This window comes from Batrachochytrium dendrobatidis (assembly GCF_000203795.2).
Source record: "Batrachochytrium dendrobatidis JAM81 unplaced genomic scaffold BATDEscaffold_14, whole genome shotgun sequence".
NCBI lineage: Eukaryota > Fungi > Chytridiomycota > Chytridiomycetes > Rhizophydiales > Batrachochytrium > Batrachochytrium dendrobatidis.
Genome location: NW_006281112.1, coordinates 456468 through 484336, shown reverse-complemented (window position 1 = coordinate 484336; position 27869 = coordinate 456468). Strand labels below are relative to the sequence as shown.

The following is a 27869-nucleotide window of genomic DNA, read 5'->3' as shown; positions in this document are numbered from 1 at the left end:
AAGCCAAGCTCGCCAAGTTGAAAATCTGAACGGATAATTGCAAATTGCTTCAAGGCTGAAACCATCTACATGAAGCTATTGGACTGAAGCATTCAGTTGCTAGATATAGTCAGTCAAATCACATAAGAAACGACCAGTCCCACGTTGGATTGGTACCAGTTTACTGGAAAACACTGTTTTAAACTCTGGTTTCTTGGTGATTGGCATGTAGAGTTGCATTCCTGAAATCTTGAGCTAGATTACAAACACATTTGTGAGTTTATAGCATACAGACATGAGTCTGATTGGCAACAGTCAAATCCAATATCTGAATCGCAGTGAATGAATCTGGTTCCAAACTTGGTGATTATCCATTTTTGGCATAGCCCATATATTGTACAATCACCAAGACCATCGTTTAATTTTGTGCATTATATTGACAGACGCTGTGTTTAAAAGAATTCAAAATGTTGATTTCTAGAAATAGCGGATACTCGGCCATTGTATTCCTAAGCAAAATAGTATTCCGTTGAGTGAATATGACTGTAAATCAAATCAGTCATTTTACGGTTAACAATAAAAGGGTTGAGAAATTGTTGGCAATTATTGGTAGATTGTCTGCTGATTTCAAGGACAGAATCATCACTTTGGTCTTGCTCAGACATGAACTTTGACATTTTATTTATATAGAATTTGAAGCAACTGTACAATTTTATAAACCAAAAACTCATGTTTCTCAGACTGCAATAGCATTCTACTTGATACTATCAGAATGCTTTCAAGCCATAATTAGAGTGGTTTCATATAACCAAAAAATACTTTTCCTCTCGTTCATCTTTTTTGTTGGTACCCGTAAATTTTTGACATTTAGGACATCAAATCAACGTTGACCAACAATCTTGATATTATACTACTTCTGATATACTATTTCGGTCATTCGTGCAAGTTTCTACATTATCTTTTATTATAGCACTTTTATTTGCTTTAATAATGGACCATAATCAGAAACCTCGAGAGCATAATTCTTTTCATGATAACCTGCATCGGCGAGAACCTCCGCCACATTTGCAGTATCAGCACAGCCAACAACAGAAAATCGGTTCGTATGAATACAATGGGTTTGAGCATCGAGTCCCTACTGATGTATCGACTGGTACCGTCTACGATGCTCATGGATTCATTCCGCCCATTAGTGCACTATCTACAGGCAGTCATGCTACTATGGCCGAGTCGACTGATATTTTACCGACCAAATCTGAAGATAATGCCAATATAAATCGTAGACCAACCCTGTTTCGCAAAGGTAAATGCTCATACCATTATAATCTATCCTTTCAAAAGCATCATATTAGCGTTGCAAATTCTAGTGATAAAGCTCATCTATTAATTAATCAATCTCCGACTCTGTTGTCTGAAAAATGGCAACCTATTGCTGAGCCATCCATTGATGTTGGCATGTTAAATTCCGCTCCACATTTGCATTGGTTGTTTGAAATACCAATCTTGAACTTGCTCAGCTATAGAAGCTAGGACAATGATCAATCTGTTATATCATTAATGTACTTATACCACCAAAATGTATACAATTAGACTCTGTCAAACAACAATACTCTGATGCTGGCGCTCACTACTCTGTGTACTCCAACACATCCGAGAATCATGGTAATTCACTAGTGGAAGCCACTCAGCCATCTTCTGCCAAGACCACTGCTGCTCTTTTAAAACGATCCGACCGTGCACCTTTTCATCAAACAGGCAACTCGCAGGCAGCCTTGCCAAACAACGGCGGTCCTACTCGTAGCCGCACATTGCGTCGTAAAGGCACGCAGAGCAATGCTCATGCTGCAGGAACACTTTCTCATCAAAATAACAATATGCTTGCCAAACCACTGGACAACTCCAAGCCTACACTATGGGTTATCTTGTCATGGGCATTGACGTGCTGTTTCCCTTCAATGCTGCTGAATTTTGTAGGAATAAATACCAAGAACCAGCGACAGGCATGGAGAGAAAAGGTCACCTTGTGCTGGATTGCCGCATTACTATCAATGTTTGTTGTCGTCTTTTTAATCTTTTTCAACGCGTTGCTCTGTCCCAACGATATTCTTGACAATACAGTCGATATCAATGCATTTGGTATGTCTAGATTTGTCAAATCATGCTTTTATGCTGTTATGACTAACTTGATGTTTCTGTTTATTAGGTGGAGTTGTTGTTTTTGGCAGAATGTACAATTCCTACTATACCACTCCTCCATACAACACTCTTTTTGATCAGACTGATGCATTTGGTGGAATTGACGTGTCTGGTTCATTTGAGCAACCCCAAATCTCTGCTTGTCAAACTGCTGATGTTTCCAAGTTTAATTTTGCTGTACTACCATCGTCTTGTGCACCAAATTGTATCAATCTGCAAAAACTAACTACTCAGCAAAACTTTTTACCCTATTCCTCTGTGGTTGGCGAATATGGCCAAAATGTAACTGTTCATCCAGATCCTGCTTATGAATGGTCTGAAGTGAAACGTAGAAAACTTTTAGTTATTCGCCAAACGGTTTTAAATCTTGCACCTTATTTTGAAGCCAATCCTGAGCCAATTGCTGGTGATGTTATGGATACCCTACTGCGTCAAGCTCAGGCAACCAATGATGGCACGCATTTAATATGGACAAACAAAAACGTATCTAAAGATATGATCAACTGCTTGGTTCAGAAATACTATGCCGGTGTTCTCTCCCAATTACCCATGTCGTGTATTCTCTCTCGACTCGTTACTATTGTAGTGTCGTTTACAGTTGTCAGTATTTTAGTCACTCGGTTTGCTATGGCTCTGTTTTTTGACTGGTTTATGACTTCACATTTGATCAGATTTCCAAAAAATGCTCCCGATAACCCGTATGACCCATCGATTGCCAAGAAATATGATGTAAAACCTGTACTAAATCTGCGCATGTCTGACGAATCTTTAATGAATGCAAACAATGATCATGCGTCGTACATGAAACCTATTTCTCAAATAGGTACAATTGTACGTTTACAAGACCCAACAATCCATCGACCAGCACCGAATCCAAGCGATCTTTACACTGTTATGTTTGTGACATGCTACTCGGAAGGTGAATCTGCACTTCGTACAACACTCGATTCGCTTGCCCTAACTGATTATGACGACTGTAAAAAGATTTTGTTTGTTGTTGCTGATGGGATTGTCAAGGGTTCTGATAATCAAATATCTACGCCTGATATTCTGATTAGCATGATGCATCACGATGAAGCATTTGGACATTCTCCTGAAGCGTTTTCTTATGTTTCGATTGCTACCGGAACCAAACAGCATAACATGGCTCGAGTGTACTGTGGATCTTATAGCGTTCATGGTCGTCACATTCCAATGGTGCTGATCATCAAATGTGGTACAGAATATGAAGCTGGACAGTCCAAACCAGGAAACCGTGGAAAGCGGGATTCTCAGATGATTTTGATGAACTTTTTTTCCCGAATTGTTCTTTACGATCGCATGACTCCACTCGACTACGATATCTTTCGCAAGATCCATTACTTGACGGGTGTTACTCCAGATGTCTATGAGCTTGTTCTTATGGTGGATGCCGACACTCGTGTTGCACCCGACTCGCTTAGATTTATGGTGAATACAATGCATAACGAACCTCGTATAATGGGTTTGTGCGGGGAAACACGCATTGCCAACAAAAAAGACTCGTGGGTAACCATGATTCAAGTTTTCGAGTATTTTATTTCGCATCATCTTGGAAAAGCGTTCGAGTCTGTGTTTGGTGGTGTGACGTGTTTACCTGGCTGTTTCTGCATGTACCGTCTCAAAACAGTCAAGGACGGTTCAGTTTTGCCTGTTCTTGTCAATCCTGATATCATTGAACAATACGCCACGAACGAAGCATTTACTCTCCATCAAAAAAATCTATTGCTGTTGGGCGAGGATCGGTTTTTGAGTACGTTGATGCTGAGAACGTTTCCCAAGCGGCTGATGATGTTTGTTCCAGCGGCATATTGCAAAACAACTGTGCCTGACAAGTTTTCTGTGCTGCTTTCGCAACGACGTAGATGGATCAATTCGACTGTCCATAATTTGATGGAGTTGGTATTTGTCAATAATCTATGTGGCACATTTTGTTTTTCGATGCAGGTGAGTCATTTAATTTAGCAATGTTTCAAACTCTTGGACTCATTTTGGTGTTTTAATTGTAGTTTGTTGTGTTTATGGACCTTCTTGGCACTGCAGTTCTTCCAGCTAGTTTAGTCTGCACATATTACTTGATCGTTTATGCCATCTTGCACCATGGCTATAACAACATTACAGCGTTTCTCAACCTTTTTGTCATGGTCATCACAATGTTTTTGCCCATGCTTCTTGTATTGTTGACAGGTCGTCGAGCCCACTACGTGCTTTGGATGCTTGTATATCTGCTTGCTCTTCCCATATGGCATATTGTGCTTCCCGTGTACTCGTTTTGGCATTTTGATGATTTTAGTTGGGGCGAGACTAGAAAAGTGACTGGTGATGAGCCCAAGGTATCGAGTGCTGGTACTCGACACGATGATGAGCAATCGCACGGACTGTTTGATGGATCTCGTATTCCGTTCCGTCGATGGGATGAATATGAACGTGAAGCCAGGTTTGAACAAAGAAAACATATACTCAGCATGTCTGAACCATATTCTCAACCGACTCAAACCCAGTCGTGAATCACAACTCCATGTTGCATCTATTTTGAATTATAAACTTTGAATATCCATGTTGATATAAAACTTGGTCATGATGTTTAAACTGGTTTGAATGGATAATGTATCATTGGCTATTTTAAAATAACTACGAGTTACCAAATATATGATGCCATCAAACCTGTAAACATGGAATGTCATTTTTTCATTCTGTTGGTGCTACAAATTCAACCACCATTCTCCACAGTGCTGTTAATGTTCAACATAAACGCTGAATATCCTTGACCAATAATGTAAATACATAAACGTTCAAAATATTGCTTTACGACATGTTCATTGTACCATTTGGTAATACTGTTGCGAGTTTGGATACTCGAGCAGACAAATCATGAAACTTTTTCAAACCTCTGCAATCATGTACAATTATTGAAAATGTGTATTGAGTGCTATGGAACCATCACGCCAGGTGTTCAAGGTCATTTCCCGTAAATCCGAGATCCGAATATTTTATTTATTCCTAGGTTTAAAATAGCCGATTCAAGTTTTTCAATGCATGGTATGTATTGTTTAAGCAGATGTTATGTTGATACCAACTTGAATCCACTTTTACAAATCTTGACCAAGAATCCAAGGATCGGATGGTTTTTTGATGACAGTAGCTGGTTGGATGCATTTTAGATTTACAAAATGTAATGTTATTTGATCAGCGGTATCTCAAACAGCCAAGATGCATTATTTGAGCAGTCTCCAGATTTTGTCAAGCATAGTGTACAGCCTGTGCAATTCGGCCTTATCGGGTATTAGACTACACGATGATATTCATACAGGGGGAAAGGTGGAATTGAATCTACTCTGTGGCTTATGAGGCGGTGAGGATGGCTAAATAATAACATATGTTGACTAAACTACACCCAGTATCTAAACTGGGTATGCTTGGAATACACTTGAAAAAGGTATAAGCAATGCTTGTATTCCTGCTTTCAATCAAGTGCTAAATTGAATTTGGATTTAGACTGTCCCATTGGTTTTGTTATTCAAGAAAGTGTATTCATCACGTGTTGATTTACTTGGACTTTAGCACACCATCTGCTCTTTGTTATAAACCGATCTCATGATCTTCAGTGAAAAGCACTATCGCATCACTACTTTGGACTAAAGCAGCACAAATGTTTTAGACTAGAATAAGCTATACTTTGTACAGCCAATACTTTGGAAACGTGATCAATCATGCAACTATCAAAAAATTACTTTGCCACATGTATTATTCTATAAATAGCCATGCCCAAGGTCGATGCTAATTCTTGGCTATATCTCGGATTCCCGCGTTTAATTATTCGATTCGAAGCCTTGATAATAATGAAGGCGTATATTGTTGAATTACTGTTGATCTTTGCTGCTGGTCATGCTGCCGCAATTCCCAGGTACGGACAAAGACCCGTTCCTAACCCTAATGCGCCTAGTCGATTCACACTATTGCACACTAATGGTAAGCGTGCGATTTTGCTTGGTGGACAAGTACTTGCATGATGAGCTGAGTGGATATTTTTCACGGCTTGCATAATTGTGCAATGTACACATTCTCACTATTCCCTTTGCAGATCTTTCTTGGGGTTATGGCGTGGCCATTTTACAATCTCTATTCCCGAAATATTAACAGCCATATATTTCGGGAATAGAGCTGAACCCCAGTTTGGCTTGACCAAGTTTTTTTTAATTTGAAATTGGACTAATAATATGCATTATAATTATCCGCTTTAGATATACACGCCCATTTTGATGAATTCAATAATGGCGGTACAGACTGCACAGCAGCTAACAAAAAAAGCAACACCTGCTATGGTGGTGTTGCTCGTCTCAAGACTCTGGTCGATGCCTATCGCAAAAACTCGTCCCAAGTGTTACTTCTTGATGCTGGCGATCAGTTCCAAGGCACACTGTTTTTCAACATTTTTGGATCGTCGCCTTCTACAGAGTTTATGAACAAGCTCGAGTACGATGCGATGGCTATTGGTAATCACGAATTCGATAAAGGTGTCAATTACCTTGCTAGCTTTATCAAGACGCTTCGATTTCCTGCTCTTTCATCCAATATCGAGCTTAGGACAGCACCAGCGCTCAAAAATGCTGGTGTAAAGCCCTACATTGTTATCAACAAGCTTTCTGTTGGAATTATTGGCTATATCACCAATACTACTTCAGACATTACCACCGGCAGCAAGAACATAACCTTTTACGACCCAGTCGGTCCTGTTCAACGCCATGTAAATGAGCTGCGTGGATATGGTATTAAACGTGTTATTTGCGTTTCACACAATGGTTATCTGGCTGACAAGTATCTTGCCGCCAACACTCGCGGTATTGACCTAATTGTTGGAGGCCATTCTCATTCGCTTCTTCTTAAAAACACCTCGTTCCCTGGCGTTGTGGGTCCTTATCCGACCAATGTTACCAACTTGGATGGCAAGTCCACTTGGGTCGTTCAAGCCCATCGTTATGGAAACTATCTCGGACATCTTGATTTGGAATGGGACAAATCCGGTCATATGCTTCCACCTGTGGGCGATCCCATTTTGATGGATCAGTCAGTTCCACAAGACCCCGTTTTTCAAAAGCGTGTTGATGAACTCCGAGTATCGTTTGCCAATCTTACACAAAAGGTAGTTGGTACAGCTACTGCCGATTTCTCCATCACTGACTGCATTACTGGTGAATGTGCTATTGGTGATCTGATAGCTGATTGCATGAAAGATGCTGATCCATCTCCCGGGCCCAAGATTGCCTTGATGAACTCTGGTGGTATACGTGCTTCGTTTCAAAAGGGAAACATATCCTATGCTGATGTTATGACTGTTTTGCCATTCGGAGACTCTATTGTTAGTTTCCCGTACACTGGTACTCAGATCAAAGCCGTTCTTGAAAATGCAGTGTCTATGCACAATATTGCTACGGACAAGCCAGTCATATCCGTTGCACAATTTTCTGGCATCAGGTTTTCGTTTGATGCGCAACAGCCTCTTGGCAGCCGTGTTGTGAATGCCACAGTCGATGGACAACCGCTAGATCTTAATACTTCTTACAAAATGATTACAAACGAGTTTGTTGCAAATGGTGGCGACAATATCATGGTGGCCAACAAACTGGTTACTACTGGTAATCCTTCTGTTGATGTTTTATCTTCGTGTATTCAAAAGCATGTCAGCATCACCCCTACTGTAGACGGTAGATTCCCCAAAGTCAGAAACGGAAAGCCTTGATTGTTATTATCGAGGCGTTTTGAGTACCAAGAGTTGTAGCACCGAGTATTGGTAAAATGATGTATTTGATCCTTTGAATTGACTTGATTGAGATTCAAGCAGTTGATTGGATTGATTACAAACTTTCTGGTCAAACCTAAATGAAATCATTATATTGAAATAAACCAAGATTGAATGACATTTGTTCAAGCCAATCAAATTGCATTTCAAGATCTGAAACAGTGATTTGGAAAATTGATTTATCCTGCAGAATATTATTTTTTAATGTTGCCGCGTTTTGAATTGGCAGCAATTATTTTGTGGATTTCATTGAAAATGCCCAAAAACAGCCTGACAACTCGCATTACCATTGCTTGTGACGGATGTGCTTTCAAGGTATGTTGCAATGTACTTTATAAAAGACCAAGACTTTGCATTGGCCAAAGCCTGTCAATACAATAATGATTATTACTGTTTCTAATTCAAAATGACGATTACCGATGTGGTTCCATCAACAAAAATGGTTTATTGTCCAAACTCGATTCGGCTCACTACATATTTTAAACTGCATGCAAATATACTGATTCAACCTTCATGTCGTATTGTGTTCAAACCGGCTACATTACATGATTGCAAATGACTAGAGAGTCAAGTGTGATGGAAAGCAACCGTCATGCTCACTCTGCACTGGACTTGGACAGGCATGTGTGTTTTTACGAAAGATACGAAAGAGAGGCCCAAAGAATGGCCATGTGGACAGATTACATGCTCGCATTCGTGAATTAGAGGCCAAACTAGAGAGCTTACAATCCAACAACGATTCAAAAGACCAATCTATTTCAACTTCAGCATCTAATGCCGGCATGAATGCTACTTTTAATTTGATTGCTGATTCGGAAGCTTGTGATGCACTTAGCATGACCTCTGCTTCTTCAAATGCAACCGCTCTTTTGGATAATCTCGAATTGCTAGATCACCCCTTTGCTGCAACGGTCGGTAGTGGTGATGGGTCTGGTAGTGGGTATATGATGGCCAACAACGATCCATCCATGCCATTCTCCTTGCCCATGTCTGCTTTGTCGCAGATTTCATCATTCAATGCTATACAATCACAGCTATCCTTTACACCACATGATACAGTCACATCACAGCCCAATGCTCATATGCTAATTGGTTTTGATATACCTGCACTATCACCAAAATGGGTTAAATCTATGTACATGCAGCATCTTCCAGACCACATTCCAGGCACCACTTCAACGCCGATCCATAACGAGATTCACATGGATCTTATTGATAGATATTTCGAATACTTTCTTACACAGTTTCCCATTTTTCCAAAAAAAGAATTTGTTGATAATATCCAAAAACAATCTCCGTTGCTTCTGAATGCCAAATATGCTTTAGCATTAACTCAGCCCACTCTGCCTGACCAAGACACGTTCCATGCTGGTGACTTGTATTTTAAGCGTGCTACATCAATTCTAGACAACTATTTAGAGCAAGCAACCTACTCGACTGTTGCTGCACTGGTGCTTTTGTCCTACTACTCTGCCTGTTGTGGACTTGGTGAAAAGGGATATCTATACGCAGGAATGGCTATTCGAATGGGACAAACGATGGGGCTTAACAGATCCATATCAGCAGAAAAGGCTGCTTTTATGACATTGAAAGAGATTGAGCTACGTAGACGGATGTGGGCTTTGCTGTATGTACTGGATCGTTCTGCTAGTTTGGTCAAGACCGACATTCCATTTACTATTCGTGACGAAGATTGTGAAGTATCTATACCCGATCTCCTGTACGTGTTTACCTACCACGAACCAGTGTGTGACGCATCTGTTCCGTTGATATCTCATTCCATAGCGTCTAATGAAAGCCACACTATTTCTGAATCACACATGTTTTCTGTTCCACAGAATTTTGGACTCGCTGGGTCTGGCGAGCAAGAAGGAAACCTAATTTACGATCCCAATCTTGCTCAACACGACACGATGGACATTTTTTCGTTACAACATTATCCACCACTTCTCCAATCTCAACAAGCCTCTATTCCACAACAGCTGCTCCATCAACTACCTCCTCAGCCCAAATGTGTGTACAACAAGCATTTTTCACATTCACTGGGACTCACACGTATTCTGTCGTGTATCAAGGAGTTTGACAAGACATTGCGAGGAACAACAACTCGGCCAGAGCATTTTGATTCAGACATGGACAGAGCATTGTTAGAGAACCGACTTCAGACATGGTGGAGCACTCAAGCACCCTGGGTGAGACAGATTAGTCATAGGTATGGAACGGATGTTCTTTCTATCCATCCTCCTCACTGGATCATTGCCCACCGTCAAATCATGTACCATTATGCACGACTGTTGCTACATGGATCTCGTATTTTTAAACTACAAAGACGACAGTCATCAGAAGTGTTATCTGATCCTTCAGCAATGATTTGTTTTGACGCAGCCTATCAAATTTCTATTATTCTATCACGTTTTACAAAGTATAATCCAGGATTTGCATATGTTGGATGGTTGTTTGCACTTGGTTTATTCCGAGCGGGGATTGTATTTATTCTGTCGATCCGAATGGGAATCGTAGATCCATATTCAGGGGATGATCCAGCCGAATTGCTAGATATGCAGATCACATCGCTAAAGCAGATTGGTAGGTTTTGGATTTTAGCAAAACATTTGGCCAACAGTCTTGAGATTTGGCGAGACAGTGGACGGGATATTGGGGCAGCACATGTTGCCTCGCTGCGACGGAGTGAATTATAATATAGAGCCGTCAATTACGAGATGATGGGTTTGGTTGTGGGATGACTATTGAAGATTTAAAATCAGGGGTTGATTTTTACAAGCAATAAAACTTTAGATAAGCTATTCCAGTTGGTAAGGGCGTGAGAATGAAGAGATGAAAATTGCTAGCAATCAGTGATGGTGTTCATGTGTTGCTTGTATTTCCTGTACCACAGTAACAACCTGGCCAAATTGACAAGCCCTCTGTAGTTTCAGTTGATTCAATGTAAAACATCACGGATTTAGTCTGGCGGTGGCTGCTTATTGGCCATACTGACACGATCGTTGGGGTTTCACCCGTTACAACAACGCAAACAAATGTGCAGCTTTACGAATGGATAATTCGTGATCTGAAATGCTGTGACAGAGATGCTTGTAGGATGGCATCGGAATGTTTCCAAAATGTCGAGTTTTTTTATTAGAAAACATTTTTTGATTTGCCCATTTCTTTATGGCTAGTTATTGATGCGGTGGTTGCATTGATAGTGAGCAAGCATAATACAAAAACACCAAATGATTGTAATAGGACCAGGGTGACTTGTTTTAATACAACCCTTGTATCTGACAAATGAATGTACTAGCAGATATGCAAATGTCAGTCATGAGATGATGAGCAACAAGAGTACTTGATAGTGGCAGAGAAAGTGAATCAAGGTATGATGGGCTCATAGATGAGTTGAGACAAAGACTCGGTATTCCAAGACAGTAGTGTTGTTCCGAAACCAAGCATTGGACAAACACTATAGAATAGCCGTGCCAGTTTAGCAATCAATACAGATCCAAGTAGTAAGGGGTGTAAGCGAATATCAAACAAATGGCAAGGGTTGATACTGCCTGAATGGCAAGTCCTGTTTTCAGGACCTCTCATAAGGATTAACCCTTTCAGGGGTACGATTGTCAACCCAGCAAGAGTGTTATAGCAGGGCGGCAACAGAAGCCAATTATTGACAGTTGTCTGCTGTGCCAGCAGTTGCCACAAGTCCTTATTTTACGAGTTATAGCTTGTTAATCGACTTGTTGAAGAGTCAAACAACTGTTTCAATTATATAGGCTGATTGCTCTTGTGAGTTTCCATCTTGAGGATTGCTTACATCTTACTTCAAGGATTCTTGGTAACCAGAATCCCAATCAACAACTCAACAACTCGTCAATAATCCATCAACAACTCAACAATAATCCATCAAATAATCTTTAAAGATTGTTGCTACACATTGACTGTAGGTTGGTCATTTCCACCCCATTTTGCAGCAAAGCTTTACTATTTCTACCTGCTTTTAAATACATTGTTGACTTTTTCTCTTATACCAGTCAGTCTACTTGTCTTTATAAATCAAAGATCACCTCTTACAGACAGAACTTGGTTCCATAACTGTCCCGCTACTCATCGATTCAGCAGCCTTGGCTTGGCACATCTGTTATATATCTAATCAAACGACACATTCTATTATGGGTCCTGGAAAAAATCTCATTCGACCCTCAGAAACTCTGCAGGTACAGTTTTCTTCAGACCAGCAACGACCATCTCCGCCCAATTCGCATGACTCGACAGATGCTACCAATCGAGGTAAATACTATTGGCTTGAGCATGATCCTACTTGGGTCTATTCGTTATTTCTTTCTATTTGTGCTCTTGGCACTACAGTCATGGCAATTGTCTGTCTGGCTCGTCCAATCGACACTGTCATGATTGGGTTATTCAATGTCGTTGCTCATTCAATACGCTGATGGCTGGCTGTGTCGTTCACTCCATATGGAAGGGGTGGATAACTACATTGAAAATTTGAGGCATTCGATAATCATTGAAATTGCATTCAATTTACCATCGTATTCACGTAAATGGAATGCTTGTGGGCTCGTCTTGCAATCACTGCCTTGTCTCGGAATATACTATGTTACGCTTCCTCACTACAAATCCTCCACTTCTTCACTAGACTCTTTATTCCTTTCTCAACCACTACCATCATGTGTTACATCAAACTATAGTCTTGATTCTTTTTTTGCTAGTCACACATTGTACAATCACCAGATTCATTGCAATCCAGGTATTGAACTGCTTCAAGTCTGTACAGACTCGAATGCATTTCCGCTTTGGTCCAACAAAAAATTGCGGGAATGCAATCGGTGTTTTTATACCAATCATTCAATGTTTGATTTGGATGAAAAAGGTGGAGATTGCAATGGGTGTAAACATTCAATCAACATAATGTTGTCTAGTGAATTTGGAGAACCATTTCATGAGATTGTGTTGATTAGATTCTTCTATTCTGTACTCCATTTTACGTAAATCACTGAATTGCTCCTTTATTCAGTCACTGCCATATGGATAAAGGTCGTATTTATCAACATACTTTTATCTGTCACTTTACCATGTATCTTGCTGATTTGGGCCATGGCAGTTAAACTTGATTTTTACATATCAAGATATTTGCTTCCAAGCATAATCATCTACTATGTTGTCTAGAGAAATACTAACAATTGTGATGTTGGCTTTATCAATACAGTGTCGATCGATCCGTTTGCATGTCTTCCATCAGAGTTTACCATTGGTCCTGTAGATCCCGCCATCAACCAACCCAATTCTCACACCGATTCAGTGATGATTATGCGTCATAATCATTCTTCAAGCGAAACTGGTAAGCAACATATTGAAATCTGACATGTTGCTGGCTCATGAATACCCTACTCATCGTGACTACTTTTTATAGGTACTCTCAACTCGTCAGCAGTTAATTCAGAATCACCTCGTCGATCTGGTGTTACTTTTTCCAAAGATACAGAAGCAAACAAAACTGCACATCCTTCATCTCGTGGTATGCGTCGTACCATGGGATTTGCTGCTGAAACAACCAACAAAGGTCGTGGCAATACTCGCGATCAAGCCATTATTGGAACTCTTGGTCGTTCAAAAAAACTCACTCACCCTGAGCGTCAAACCGACATAGTCAATATCCTTGCACCAGAACCTGAAAACAAGTATGGTCCATGGAGCATTTTTGTGTTTTTAGTCACCTGCTGTTTTCCATCCGTGCTTCTATCTCGACTCGGCGGAATGCACGACAAAGCTGTCCAGCGTGCTTGGCGTGAAAAGGTTGCACTATGCTGGGTAGCCTTGCTCATGTGCATCTTGCTTGCCTTTATTACTTTTGGTTTGCAAACTGTAACCTGCAAAAGAGATATGGGTGCAGTTAGCTTGCAAACCTTCAAGAAATATTCGCCTTCAACATATCCTCAAAGATTCTCCATTCACGGAACTGTGTACAGCATGACTCCTTATATCAAAACACACAATGCCTTTGGTGCTCTGGCCAACAGTTCTACCGCTGCCGCCATTGACAAATCCACTGGTGTAGACATTTCTGCACTGTTTCCTCCAACCATTTCTGCTGGATGCGCCGCCATGATCAAATCTGCAGTAACCCCATCGTGTAAAGTGTCTAATTTTGAAGCAAGTCACTGCCACACGAGCCCTAATTCAATCAATGCATTATCCGATTTGCGAGTTGGTCATCTTACTTTTGACTGGCCCGATCTTGTCTCTGATCCTTCTCGACGATTACTTGTATTTCGTAGTCTTGTTATTGACGTGACTCCATTTCTTAATCAAACGACCAGCATTTTTGGAACCTTTTCCGATGATTTGATGTACTCTTATATTGGAAGGGATGCCACCAGAGCCTTTTTTGATGCGAATTCCTTGTCAACAATTGAATGTGCTGCATCTATATCGACTATTGGCTCGCTTTCATCGGAATCTACCGGCTGTCTTGCGGCTGATACAATTTTGTATATCTCTCTTATTGTTATTGGCGCTTTAATTATAATTCGTTTTGTCTTGGCCATGCTGTTTAGCTGGTTTATCTCTCGCCATCTAGGCAAACTACAAAAACAGGACAAGAATGACAAGGACCGTCGTTTATCGCGTCGTGTTCAGCTTGAAGGCGGAATCATGCCCTTTACTATGCAAGTCAATGGCAATCTTGCTATTGCTCACCGTTCTGGTGTCCCTACCATTTCTCCCATGGAAAGGCGTGAGACGCTTCGCCGTCGCAATGTGGGCACCAAGACTGTTCAAAAGCCCTCGTCCAACTATGGTCGTGAATTGCATACCATTATGCTGGTTACATGCTATTCTGAAGATGAACAGGGTCTACGCACAACCTTTAATTCTCTTGCCATGACCGACTATTCTGAAGATCACAAGGTGCTTTTTATTATTGCCGATGGTATGATCAAGGGTTCTGGCAACACACAAACTACTCCAGAATTAATTTTGAGTATGTTGGAACTGGATCCTAACTGGGAAGACCCAGAAGGACTATCATACCTGGCGATTGGAGAAGGATCCAAAGAACATAATAGAGCCAAAGTCTACGTTGGGTGGTACAGTTATCAAGATCGTGTTGTTCCTACTATTTTGATTGTTAAATGTGGAACTGAGGAAGAGTCCAAACTGCCTAAACCTGGAAATCGTGGCAAGCGTGACTCGCAAATGATTTTGATGCGCTTCTTGCAAAAAGTGACCTTGGACGAGTCCATGACTCCATTAGAATATGATTTGTTTTTAAAACTGCATTATCTTATGGGCGTGACACCCGACACGTTTGAGATTGTTCTTATGGTTGATGCTGATACAAAGGTTGCGCCAGACTCTGTTGCTCGCATGGTCGCTTGCATGGCCAGTGATCCTCTTGTTATGGGTCTATGTGGTGAAACACGCATTGCCAACAAATCTGAATCATGGGTTTCGCGAATCCAAGTATTTGAATACTATCTGTCGCATCATCTCAACAAAGCCTTTGAGTCCATGTTTGGTGGTGTGACTTGTCTTCCCGGCTGTTTTTGCATGTACCGTATCAAGGCTCCCAAGGATGGATACTGGGTTCCAATTCTTTGCAATCCTGATATTGTACAAACATACTCTGAATCTGTGGTTGACACTCTTCATAAAAAGAATTTACTCTTGCTAGGTGAAGATCGATTTTTGACTACCCTTATGCTGCGTGCTTTTCCTCGTCGTAAACTGTTGTTTGTTCCTCGTGCTTTTTGCAAAACCACAGTTCCCAATACATTTGCTGTTCTTTTATCTCAGCGTCGTCGCTGGATCAACTCGACGATTCACAATCTGCTTGAGCTTGTGTTGGTTTCCAACCTCTGCGGTATTTTCTGTTTTTCGATGCAGTTTGTCATTTTTTTGGAACTGATTGGCACCATCACGCTACCTGCAGCCATTCTGTTTACATTGACGCTTATCATTGTGGCAATTATTGGACCTGTTGTTCCGGTGATTCCATTGATTCTTCTTGCTGGCATCTTGGGTCTTCCAGCCATTCTAATTCTCCTAACGACTCGCAGAGTAGTGTACATATATTGGATGTTTGTGTACTTGCTTGCACTTCCCATCTGGAATTTTGTGTTGCCTGTCTATGCCTTTTGGCATTTTGATGATTTCAGTTGGGGACAAACACGGCTGGTTGAAGGCGAGGGTAAAGGTGGGCATGGCGGCTCTGACGGAAAGGCGTTTAGTGCGTCTGATATCCCTACTCGACGATGGGTTGAATGGGAGCGTGATCGACGACAAGGACTTGTGCAGCGATACTGGATCACACAGTAATCACACATCTTGATTCTCCTACACATTCATTACCAACACTGTTGCGTGTTTTTTCTCATCTCTTGTTAATTGATACCTTTTAGCCCACTCACTCAACGGGCATTCTATTGTTTTTGTTGTAATCCTATATCAACACTGTGGCGATATTACACACCATACTGATCATATCTATAGGATTGGAAGGAAAAGGGTTTTGGTTATCTTTTTGAATAATTTCTAGATCTACAACCTTGTGTAAAATGGAGCACTTTTTCTGTATCCATCTTACAGTAACTGATTCCATTTTGCTTCAGAATAAACAATCGTTAAATATTTTTACGCTTTCATTAACATTGCTTTTTCGACTCGAGCATTGTACGGTGCACAGTGCACACACACTATGGTTTGGACAGAAGCTGTTCATTGTTGGCATAGACATGTAGTGTACAAGCAACAAAAGACCAGCCAAGCAATGGGTTCAAGAAACAGCCTTGTCTAGCAAATTGCCATTCCAGGAGACTTTCTTCTTTTTGGGATTTATTTTACAAGATAATCCGATTTGCGTACCCTCAGGATTGTGTGCAAACCGGAAGTTGCTTTGAACTGGTTTGCTCTGATGATTGCCACTCTACGTTATACAAGTCTACAGTCGGCCATATATACATATGAGAGTCAAAAGGTCAAAAAGTTATTTAAAAAACCTTCGCAATGTATCAGAAATCGAGTACGAGGTGCGTATATGTGTGACTCGATAATCGGCGGGATGAATCAAATGAACGTTTCTTGACGAGTAGTTAATGACCTACAAGTTCTATCCACAACAACTCTGATATTCTACATCTCTTCAAGTCTGATATAGATTTGAGTTTATACTCATTAGACTAAAAAGTTGCGTAGTTTTATCTGTACGAATTCATTCGATAGTTGAATGCAGTCGGATGGTGAACTGGCATGCTCCAAATCATACGCAACCACCACTTCCGATATATACCATTCAGATTCATTTGATCCCTCTATTCATGTGTAGATATTAGCCGTAATTTTGGTTATTGTTCAATCATGAATCTATTTTAATGTTTGGTAATGTTGATGGATTCGGACAACACCCATCTATCCTTTACTGGCCTCATGAAACTCTTGTTTCAATAGCCGTAATGACAAGAGTAGTTGACATACGTTTATGGACAGTGATATACCATGTATTGAATCTCTATCATAATGCGTACGTTTCCATTTTTAATCTCATGACCGACTCTTGATTTCAAATTACTTTCCGCCATTGATCTATGGATAAATGGCCTCAAACATTAGATTCCCTCACAACCAACGTTCCTGTTTCGCATACCCGCATAAACTACAATCAATACTCTATATACTAACTTTATTGTACGTCTTAGGTTGAAGAAATCGTTGACGATGATTTTGACTACAAGGTAAATGGATTCTCGTGCTTAGATGTTGATTTTAACAGTATCTGATTCTTCATCAATTGTGGTCTTTATTGATTGAATGGTCGTATATAGGGAAAACCTATTTATCTAGTAAAATGGAAAGGATTCTCATCACAAGAAAATACATGGGAGCCGGAAACGCATTTATCTTGTCCAAAAATCATGAAGCAATACAAGGCAGACAAGCAGGCACGTTTGAATCAAATTGAACAGATTGAACAATATCAAACGCTTGTATTAAATGGGAGCAGTGATATCACTACATTTACCCGATCAATCGCCGCATTACCTGTAAAGGATGATTGCAATGTAAGTAGCCAATACATTGCACATATCAAGTCTATACCACTTGCTAGATCCTAGTACAGTTTTAGTGATTGTGACGATTTATTTTAAAAGTGTAAATCAAATATCGCTGTTTGTTGCTTGCAACCTATCTACTACACCTGCATGAATAATCCAACTTTTGAATTTTCTTGTTAATCGTTTTGTAGGCTATTGATTTGGAAAATCCACCGACTGCTTTAATATCAGAAATTTTTGGAGGTTGGAGATGAAATCAACATGATAAAGAGTTGTTCCATATCTGTTCAAGATGTCATCGACTTGGATGATTGGAAATTGACGTTTACGCTGACTAAATTATATCTCTTGTTAAATAGTCATATCACATAACCTCCCGACTGTGGAATTTCCAACTGCCAAGGCAATCGTTTCAAAACACTCTGTTATACATCAGGCGGCGGTATCTGCTGAAAATAAATATACCCTGTATCATCAGAGTGTATTACCAAAAGCTCAATCCGATGATACCAAACCCACCACTACACCAGCCAAATTTATAGTCGGTTCCAAGGACACTTTAGACTATGGATCTAAAAAAAAGAAAAAGCGATACCACCCCATTCATGACTCTCATGTCAACCACCACAAGCACACGTCTGATAGTGCAAGTAGCTGCCATTATGGTGTGTAGTGTATTTTTAATCTATATCTTGTTGAAAAAATGTTGTTTTTATTTGCGTACCCTATTTTATAGTTTGAACCCATGTTACTGATATGATTTTGTAATATAAATTGCGATTCAAGATATGTCATTATTTCCAGATCTGTATAGAGTGAAAGGCACGGATCAGCCGCATGTAGAGTATCATGGCATTACACCAATTTCCTTTCGCTCTTGGACTACATCTATACCTCCTAATTCTATTCCTCAGATAAAGTTGAAGCCCAGAAAGGTTTCTGTTGAGATTTCTACACATATCAAACCACAACCATTTGAAGTTGTCCCAATATCATCTGACGGCTCAGATGACGAGACATCTGATCAAGAAAAAGGTCACTACTTTAACGATCAACTGCTTCAGCACGACATATCCCAACCCTCTAGTCTAGCGCATCACCCTAGCTCCACGAATCTAGTCATGCAAGAAAAAAATTCTAGCATGTACAATGTTACAATTGATTTACGTGGTAATACGGCAGGTCCGCCACGTAATTTTTTATGGACTGAGAAATTCATTTATCATAAGGATATACCGCCACGAGATAATGATCGGATGTTTGGATGCAGTTGCAAGGGATCGTGTGCTGGTTTAATTGATCATCCTGATGCACAAAAGTGTGATTGTATCGATGGTACGAAAATGCCGTATAGTCTGCGTGGGTTGGTACGCATTGGTCCTCGTGAATGCATGATCAAGGAATGCAACGACAAATGTTCATGCAATGCCTCGTGTCCAAACCGGGTGAGTCAACGACCTTCTATGGCACGTTTAGATGTATTTTGGTGTGGTGAGCGCGGATGGGGTGTTCGAACAAAAAATCGTCTACCAGCTGGTGCATTTGTCTCCAAAGTAAGTTGTTGCCATTGTCTTGGGGTTCTCCTGCTATATGAGATGGCATATTTAACAAAAAACTATATCACGATGTTGACTGGTACTTTGAATAACTGTAGTATTTCGGAGAAGTGATCACTGAGGCTGAAGCAGCAAGCAGGAATAATGAAAGTCGCGAATATCATTTTGCAATGGATTTCAATGGTAAAGCCATTTTTTCTATTATTTGGCACCGCATTTTATTATTTGCTTATATCTAAAGTGCTCACTGTCTGTAGAGGGATTACTTAATGACCAAGGGATTCCGATAAAAATCATTGATGCGTACAAGTGCGGCAATGTATCTCGATTTTTCAACCACTCGTGTGTTCCTAATATGGCATCGTACTGTGTACAAGTCGATTCGGTAGACCCTGATGTACACCATATTGCATTTTTCACAGTTCGACCTATTGCTGCAGGAGAAGAATTGACATTCGATTACAGCAATTCATCCGTACGTCCAACTATTTTTGCATTCAAACTATAGATTGCACCATCTGACATATTTATAAACATAGGATATACATTACAATTCAACCTCAGTCAAGCGTGGTCATTCCCGCAATCGAAACAACGCAAACCATTCAGGGTCAAAAGAAAACTCTAAACTGTCACGCTCATCTAGAAAATCTGGTTACACATTAACAAAGTGTTTATGTGGATCAGATAAATGTCGCGGAACCATTCTCTCAACATAATCTGATGTAAGTGTGCAGCTGAATTCACGTAAACAGGAACATTAAATAAAGGAACTGGAATGCATAATAAACCATTAGTCTTATGAAGTAATGGGTATTGCCCAATTTACAGGATAGTATGAATTGAGTTGCATCTATTTTGCGAATGCGCGTTGGTATGCATTGTATGCAACAACCACTTGAGCCAGATGCTGTTATTCCTGCAACAGGTCAATTTATAATAATGTTTATTGAATACTGTATGATAATGAATCTGTTGGTATCCTTTGAGCCCGATATAAGTCATGATCTGAACACGCCATTATGGTGTATAAACAATTAATTTGGGATGTGACATGCTTAATACCAAGCCAATCCAATATTGAACCCATTGCTTACAACTGGTGATAAAAAGTATGATACAGGATGAAAATGCCAGCAGCCATCAGTATATCGTTTGGAGAAGTACTCACAAATTCCATTCAACCACTTTGTGTAGTGTGTTTGGCGATGCTGTTTCATGAATACTGGTAAATTGTTCATTTGCTGGCTCGAGTCATCCATCGCGTCTCATATCACAACGACAGTCTAACTTGTTGGTACGATCAATTTGCTAACTCTGGAGTCAATCTTGCACAATGTCATTGGGTCTGGTTTTGATATGAGCTTGACATTCTTGTAGAACATGTACGCTAATCTAAATCAGTTGTGCAATGTTACAAGTAGAAACATGATGTTTCTAAAACATTACAACGGCGGTCTGCTTGATGTTGTCCGAATGCTTTTAAAACATGGAGTTGGATTGGAATATAAATAAACCTTTCTTATCGTTTTCTATCCTTGTGTTCATTGTTTAGCATTGCCACCGCACCTGTTACAAAAACAGTTTAAATTGGTCTTGATGATGCAAACCACTGCAATACATACTGGCACCATGAAATAAAGCTTGTGCTGCAGTTAAAGCTCAGTTTCAAATAGCATGTAGTGGCGTGATGTGCTTCACCATGGTATACGATGGCAGTTTAAATCCACCCCTAAACTGGTATTCAACTTGGAAACTAGGAATGCTTATAATAACCAAGTATTTAATGTTTTACTTGCCTATATAACCTATTCATCTATAAATTCGACCGTCTCTTAGCTTGTGATACAAATATGGTGGCGATTATACATGCAGTGCTGATTGCTGCTTTGACTACAGTCGTTTGTAAGTATGATTTGAACTATCTAACCATGTGTCATTTTATAGTATACGAACAGTAGTGCTAACGGTTTTTATTAAAACAGTTGGACAGCCTGGTAGGTTGCCTAGAATCAGTACAGATGGTCAATGTGGACCCAGTAGTGGTACCACATGTCCAAACAACAGTTGCTGCTCTGAATCTGGACAATGTGGACTTTCCAGTGAGTATTGTGGAACAGGTTGTCAGAAACCCTTTGGAGCCTGCTGGGAAACTACCGTGTCGCCTGTCTTGGGTGGCGAGCGTGCAGTCAGTATAAACGATCGATGTGGACCAGGTTTTGAAACTAGGTGTCCTGGCAATAAATGCTGCTCTCAGGGAAAGCTCTGTGGTACCGATGATGGCCATTGTCAAAACGGATGTTTGTTTGGATACGGACTCTGTCTTGAAGTTTCTAGTCCTACTACTTTACCCAACGGTCTTACAATTGTTCCCCGCCAATGTGGACCAGATATCGGTGTCAAATGCGCCGGATCGAGTTGCTGCTCCAAAGACGGGAAATGCGGCAATGATGGAAATCATTGCAACGAAAACTGCTTGGAGGGATACGGAACTTGCTGGGATTATGGCGTACCATTGGGTTTAAGTGCTGGGTTTTCATATACCAAGAACGGTCAATGTGGAAAAGAGTTTGGCACCAAATGCAATCCAGGTCATTGCTGCTCCAAAGATGGGAAATGCGGATCCGGCAAAGGGTATTGTGAAGCAGGCTGTCAAAAAGGATACGGACGTTGTTGGAAATACAGCCCACCAACTTATGCAGTGGGCGAGGCTCCGCGCAATGCGAATAATAAGTGTGGGCAAGATCTCGGTGGTAATGGGAAATGTAAGAACGACCAATGTTGCTCCAGGAGTCAATACTGTGGAGCCTCGCTCTATTATTGCGGAGTAGGATGTATTCCCCAATTCGGAACTTGCCTAGGAACTACCCCATCAGATGACGGACCTTTTCCCAGCACAGACGGTCAGTGCGGATCAGATATCAATACCAAATGTCCAAATGGGGGATGTTGCTCTAAAAATGGAGTCTGTGGAACAACTAGCGGTTATTGCGGAAAGAACTGTCAAGAGGGCTATGGAGTCTGTTGGGGTCCTAATGGACTACCCAAATCACCACCACCACCCAAATCACCACTAGCTAAATTACCACCACCAGTCGAGTCACCATCAACCAAACTAAAGGATGGATACCCAATTAGTGTAAACAATCGATGCGGAAAGATGTTTGGCACTAGATGTCCAGATGCACTATGCTGCTCTGGAAATGAATTCTGTGGAAAAACTCTTTTTCATTGTGGAAAAGATTGCCAGAAAGACTTTGGAGTTTGCTGGGATACTACCCAACTACTCGAATCACTACCACCAGTCGAGTCGGGATTACCACCAGCCGAGTCAGAATCACCATCACCAGCTAAATCATCAACACCAGTCGAGCCATCACCTGAACCAAAATCTGGGCACCCAGTCAGTAAAGACAATCGATGCGGAAAGGTATTCGGCACTAAATGTCCAGACACACTATGCTGCTCTGGAGATCATTTCTGTGGAAAAACTAAAGGTCATTGTAAAGAGAACTGCCAGAAAGACTATGGAGTTTGTTGGGATACTAATAAACCACCCAAATCACCAGCAAAACCAAAAGCACCAGCACCAAAACCTGACTATCCAGTTAGTGCAGATGGTCAATGTGGAAAAGAATTCGGCACGAGATGTTCAGACACACTATGCTGCTCTAGAAGTGGACTCTGTGGAGACACTGATCCTCATTGTGGAAAGGGCTGTCAAGAGGGCTATGGAATTTGTTGGGGTGATATTGAACTTACCGAATTACCAGTACAACCACCACCAGCCAAATTACCGCCAGCCAACTCAAAAGTTGACTATATAACTAGTACAGACGGTCTATGTGGAAAGAAGTTCGGCCTTAACTGCTCAGGCAGAGACTGCTGCTCTAAAAGTGGATTCTGTGGAGAATCTCCCGGTTATTGTGGAAAGGGCTGCCAGAAAGACTATGGAGTCTGCTGGGATGGTGATGAACCACCCAAACCACCCAAACCACCACCCAAACCACCAGCCAAATTACCGCCAGCCAACTCAAAATCTGGGCGTCCAGTTAGTGTAAACAATCAATGTGGATGGATTCTTGGTACTCAATGCTCAGGCAAAGACTGCTGCTCTGGAAATGGATTCTGTGGAGACACTGTTGGCTATTGTGGAAAGGGCTGTCAGGAGGGCTATGGAGTCTGCTGGGATGGTGATGAACCACCCAAACCACCAGCTAAACCAACAGTTGAGTATCCAATTAGTGCAGATGGTCTATGTGGAGATGAAGTCGGCACTAAATGTCCAGGCAAAGAATGCTGTTCTAAAAGTGGATTCTGTGGAAAAACTGTTGGCTATTGTGGAAAGGGCTGTCAGGAGAGTTATGGAGTCTGCTGGGATGGTGAACCACCCAAACCAAAAGTCGAGTATCCAGTTAGTGCAGACGGTCGATGTGGAGAAGGATTCGACACCAGATGTCCAGGCAAAGAATGCTGTTCTAAAAGTGGATTCTGTGGAAAAACTGTTGGCTATTGTAGAGATGGTTGCCAGAAAGACTATGGAGTCTGCTGGAATGATGAACCACCCAGATTACCTTCCAAACCAACAGTTGAGTATCTAATTAGTGCAGATGGTCGATGTGGAGAAGGATTCAGCACTAAATGTCCAGGCAAAACATGCTGTTCTGGAAGTGGATTCTGTGGAAAAACACCTTCTCATTGTGGAATAGGCTGCCAGAAAGACTTTGGATTCTGCTTGACACCTGAAGCACTAGCCAGGTTTTTAGCTAAATCGACAACAACACAATCGCCATCAACAACAACACAATCATCAGCACAACCAAAAGCACCAGCATCAGCACCAAAAACTGACTATCCAATCAGTAAAAACAATCGATGTGGAGAAGGATTCAACACCAAATGTCCAGGCAGAACATGTTGCTCTGGAAGTGGATTCTGTGGAAAGACTAAATCTCATTGTGGAAAAGGCTGCCAGAAAAACTATGGATTCTGCCTGAAGCCTGAAGCACTAGCCAGGTTAAAAGGCGAGTTGTAGTTTAAACTAACACGATGGTTATTACATTAATGGATCCAAACTGTCAACACATTGATATCTTGGCAGTAATATAAAATAACGAGTGTGACTGATTTAGTCATCAGTTGCCCAGTCGATTGATTTGTATTTGTCATGACCACAAACGTTTACAATAAAGATTCAGATATTGTTCATGATCGACTGATTAGTATTGGATCGTGTAGATCTTTGAGCCAAAAGAGCATGTTAATACAGTATCGAGTGTTGGATAATCATGATAGTAGGAAATAAGATTGATAGTCATGAATAGAAACGGTTAGCCAACCAGTCGGTAGACTTGCAGTTGAAAGGCTTTGATAACGATTATTAGGGTTATCAGGATTATTAGGGTTATCAAGACTAACAGGATTATCAGGACTGTTGGAACAAGTACCAAGAGATTCGATACATAATGGGAACAGGAACGGTTCATATCCAGCCAGATACTATGCATCATACGCCATTGCATCGTATGGACTTGACAGCTATCAAGCAGGAACTTGCTGATTCTTTGGGTCCATTTCATGCACCGGCTTACTGGTCATTACTGCGTTCATTCTTGAATGGTCGCTGCTCTAAACAGAGCTTTGATATGGCGACAGTGGACATGCTTACTGGTGTTCAAGGTAACCTGTTCCATGTAGCATTCATTGTACTGTGTTCATGGTCTCGTATGTGATCCTCATACCCGTCATGTTGATATTCCTGAATTGGCTCTTGCCATGTTCATATTAATGTTGATGTTCATATTAATGTTCATGTCCATCACAACCATTCATCATCTCATGCATTGGAATGTTAGCGAGTCTACACAATAAACTCATCTTGGCCATATGCTACAACTTACAAGCTGGTGTTCCTCCACCAACTGGCCCACCCGACACTGACTTTGTTCCAAAGAATAGTCTGGCATTTGCTGCTCCCATCGAAATATCCGTCACTTCGATCGCAAACTCTTTGAAACGTCCTGCTCAGGAAGAACTGCTATCGCCCATGGAGATCAAGAAACGCTTTACCACTGCCATGATCATGTCGCTTTCTTCTCAAGATCGTCAACGACTCATTGGACTGGGTATTGTGGTAAGGATTCGAGTCCATTTAGATTGGTATCCAACATTGTGTTGCAATACAAGCTGTTAATTCAGTGTTGATGCGTGTTGGTATAAACCTTGCAGAAGCATAAAGATGAACCGGTTTTGCCGCCTTCCAAGAAAGTGCTCTTTCCAAACGGATTCCCTGTTGGTATGCATACTTGCTCTAGTCTCGGTTCTAATATAACGTTTGAATGTCCAGATTTGCAAACAGTAACTCACTCCAACATCATGACATTAGGAATAGATTCGATTCCTAGGTCATGCAAGGATGAAGGCGATCTTCCATTGATGGATATGCTTGAGCAACGACTCCGGTTTATAAGTGGAATTCAAGGACTGGGAGATCCACCTACGCCGGAATCAGCCAAACTGATTTCATTTGCACTTGATGTAAGCCGACCATTACATTTCGAATGTGTTGATTGAGCCGTGCTTGATGTGTCGCTATTGTTGATTCCTTTACAGAATTATCTCAAGAACTTGTTGCAGGCTATTTTGCGAGCACTGACTCCGCTCCGTGCTATGCGTACCACGACTGCTAGTGATTATGCACCGACCGATCCGTTGGTAGCTGCGTCGTTGCAATGTAAACCAAACCCAAAAAAGCGTGCATTGATTACTACAAAGACATCCAAGTCGGTTGTAAACGGATCGGATTTGGTGATGAGTAAGAATAGTTGACTGAACACTTTGAATGCATGTTGTGATTGCAATGGATATCAGCAATCGTATATGCACCAGATGTAAACTCGTTTAATTGATTGTGGTGAATTGTAACTGTATAGCCAATACATCCAAATCTGGCGACAATGCAGTCCAGTCGATGTGTACAACGACGGATTGGTCAGCATCACAGTTGACAGATTGTCACGTCAAGCCATCTCAATGCACACTGGCATCGACGATTTCATCACTTGAAGCACTTGAAGCACTGCACCGGCCTTTTGGGTTAGACGAGCTACGATTTGTGTTTGATTTTTTGCCACAAATGGAAACCGAGACACTGGAGCGTATTGCACTCGAGGCATTATGAGATGCGCCGAGTGGGATCAATTGGAACACATTGTAACCAAATCGATTGGTATTACTGTTTGGACATATTTATTAATATCTAGTATGCTTGGCATTGATTCTAATGGACGATTCGACATATCAAAGTGTTGATAGTATCAGTGGTTTGACATCAAAAGTGTTTATAGTTTTGAGATGTTCATATATCAAGTTTTTAATAAAATGTCGGTCCATATGTTTAACAATAGTGATTTCAGATGGACAACAACATGTTGATGGAAAATACAGAGTTTGAGCAAGTTTTTATCATAGATTCAAGCCTGTTTTCAACCTTGCTCGACTCTTGAAGCCAATGCACAGTTTGATTGTATTACATTGACATGACAAACACATCAGCATTGCCAGCATCAAATATTTGGCTATCAAAGATCTTGACAATGACACTCTTTCTATTTTTTACAGCGACATCCGTTACAGCAGCCAATGTCACTGTTCTCTGCAAATGTGAATGTGCTCCCAACTCCACTATCCTTAGTGTACCGAGCTGCAATGGATGCACCAAGCTCTTTTGCATAGAGAGCAATGCCTGTTTTATGCCATTACCAAAAGTGGATATACCAGCTACTACAACATCTGTGAGTTTGACTGCAACAAGCAGTACTAGTAGTGAGAGTATATCACCCAGTCCATCGCCTACACTTCGTGGAGATGAGTCTTGGACAGCTGTTTGCTTTCGTAAGTTTTTGATACTAGCATCAACCAAATGTCGAGATGTGTGTTTGGATTCGACTCGACTACATAAGATGTGAATCCAACTACCAGCTCCATGATTGGATCTTGTTTTAGAGAATGGCAATTCTAACCCTTTTGATTGTTTTAGAACGAGGAAGTTTCAAGGATGAAATTATTGTATATGCATTCATAATCCTGACCACAACTTTAGTCGCATTTGCTCTTATTAAGCCGTTTCTGGCACATGTTATGCGAGTAAGCTTTAATCCATCTGCTCTATATTTTGTTGTTTAATTCCGACTAAATCAATTTGATTAATTTAGGAGTACGATTTACCTGGATATGTCATGCTTATGGATGGTCGTTAAA

At 40.9% G+C, this 27869-nt stretch overlaps 8 protein-coding genes across 8 annotated transcripts; all 8 read left to right on the top strand.

Annotated features, from left to right (window-relative positions):
- The first annotated feature begins 903 nt into the window (after positions 1–903).
- Positions 904–4869, top strand: BATDEDRAFT_36044 (uncharacterized protein). The gene is made up of 4 exons (XM_006681934.1): positions 904–1282; positions 1570–2115; positions 2183–4140; positions 4203–4869. The coding sequence occupies exons 1-4, from the start codon at positions 970–972 to the stop codon at positions 4698–4700; spliced, it is 3315 nt and encodes a 1104-aa protein (XP_006681997.1). The 5' UTR covers positions 904–969; the 3' UTR covers positions 4701–4869.
- A 1085-nt stretch (positions 4870–5954) lies between these two features.
- On the top strand, positions 5955–8091 carry BATDEDRAFT_36043 (uncharacterized protein; the record flags this gene model as incomplete). The annotated part of the gene is made up of 2 exons (XM_006681933.1): positions 5955–6162; positions 6435–8091. The coding sequence occupies 2 exons, from the start codon at positions 5955–5957 to the stop codon at positions 7928–7930; spliced, it is 1704 nt and encodes a 567-aa protein (XP_006681996.1). The 3' UTR covers positions 7931–8091.
- Positions 8092–8245: 154 nt separating this feature from the next.
- Positions 8246–10793, top strand: BATDEDRAFT_91698 (uncharacterized protein; the record flags this gene model as incomplete). The annotated part of the gene is made up of 2 exons (XM_006682029.1): positions 8246–8305; positions 8554–10793. The coding sequence occupies 2 exons, from the start codon at positions 8246–8248 to the stop codon at positions 10687–10689; spliced, it is 2196 nt and encodes a 731-aa protein (XP_006682092.1). The 3' UTR covers positions 10690–10793.
- A 3935-nt stretch (positions 10794–14728) lies between these two features.
- On the top strand, positions 14729–16321 carry BATDEDRAFT_14105 (uncharacterized protein; the record flags this gene model as incomplete). The annotated part of the gene is made up of 1 exon (XM_006681810.1): positions 14729–16321. One exon carries the CDS (start codon positions 14729–14731, stop codon positions 16319–16321), a length of 1593 nt encoding a protein of 530 aa, XP_006681873.1.
- Positions 16322–19448: 3127 nt separating this feature from the next.
- BATDEDRAFT_6084 (uncharacterized protein) lies at positions 19449–20088 on the top strand (the record flags this gene model as incomplete). Its single annotated transcript, XM_006681792.1, has 3 exons — positions 19449–19607; positions 19709–19793; positions 19868–20088. Coding segments are annotated over 3 exons (465 nt in total), but the record flags the coding sequence as incomplete, so codon positions are not given.
- Positions 20089–21463: 1375 nt separating this feature from the next.
- Positions 21464–24645, top strand: BATDEDRAFT_27702 (uncharacterized protein; the record flags this gene model as incomplete). Its single annotated transcript, XM_006681879.1, has 2 exons — positions 21464–21515; positions 21596–24645. 2 exons carry the CDS (start codon positions 21464–21466, stop codon positions 24643–24645), a joined length of 3102 nt encoding a protein of 1033 aa, XP_006681942.1.
- A 430-nt stretch (positions 24646–25075) lies between these two features.
- Positions 25076–26790, top strand: BATDEDRAFT_27701 (uncharacterized protein; the record flags this gene model as incomplete). Its single annotated transcript, XM_006681878.1, has 6 exons — positions 25076–25289; positions 25466–25743; positions 25839–25905; positions 25957–26147; positions 26223–26424; positions 26543–26790. The coding sequence occupies 6 exons, from the start codon at positions 25076–25078 to the stop codon at positions 26788–26790; spliced, it is 1200 nt and encodes a 399-aa protein (XP_006681941.1).
- Positions 26791–27205: 415 nt separating this feature from the next.
- On the top strand, positions 27206–27868 carry BATDEDRAFT_91754 (uncharacterized protein; the record flags this gene model as incomplete). The annotated part of the gene is made up of 3 exons (XM_006682028.1): positions 27206–27503; positions 27649–27755; positions 27824–27868. 3 exons carry the CDS (start codon positions 27206–27208, stop codon positions 27866–27868), a joined length of 450 nt encoding a protein of 149 aa, XP_006682091.1.
- Position 27869: the final 1 nt, after the last annotated feature.

Coding starts and splice junctions, on each gene's coding strand:
- BATDEDRAFT_36044 (XM_006681934.1), top strand. CDS start 970: ATGGACCATAATCAGAAACCTCGAGAGCATAATTCTTTTCATGATAAC. Junction 1,283..1,569: donor ACCAACCCTGTTTCGCAAAG/GTAAATGCTCAT, acceptor GTATACAATTAG/ACTCTGTCAAACAACAATAC. Junction 4,141..4,202: donor CATTTTGTTTTTCGATGCAG/GTGAGTCATTTA, acceptor TTTTAATTGTAG/TTTGTTGTGTTTATGGACCT.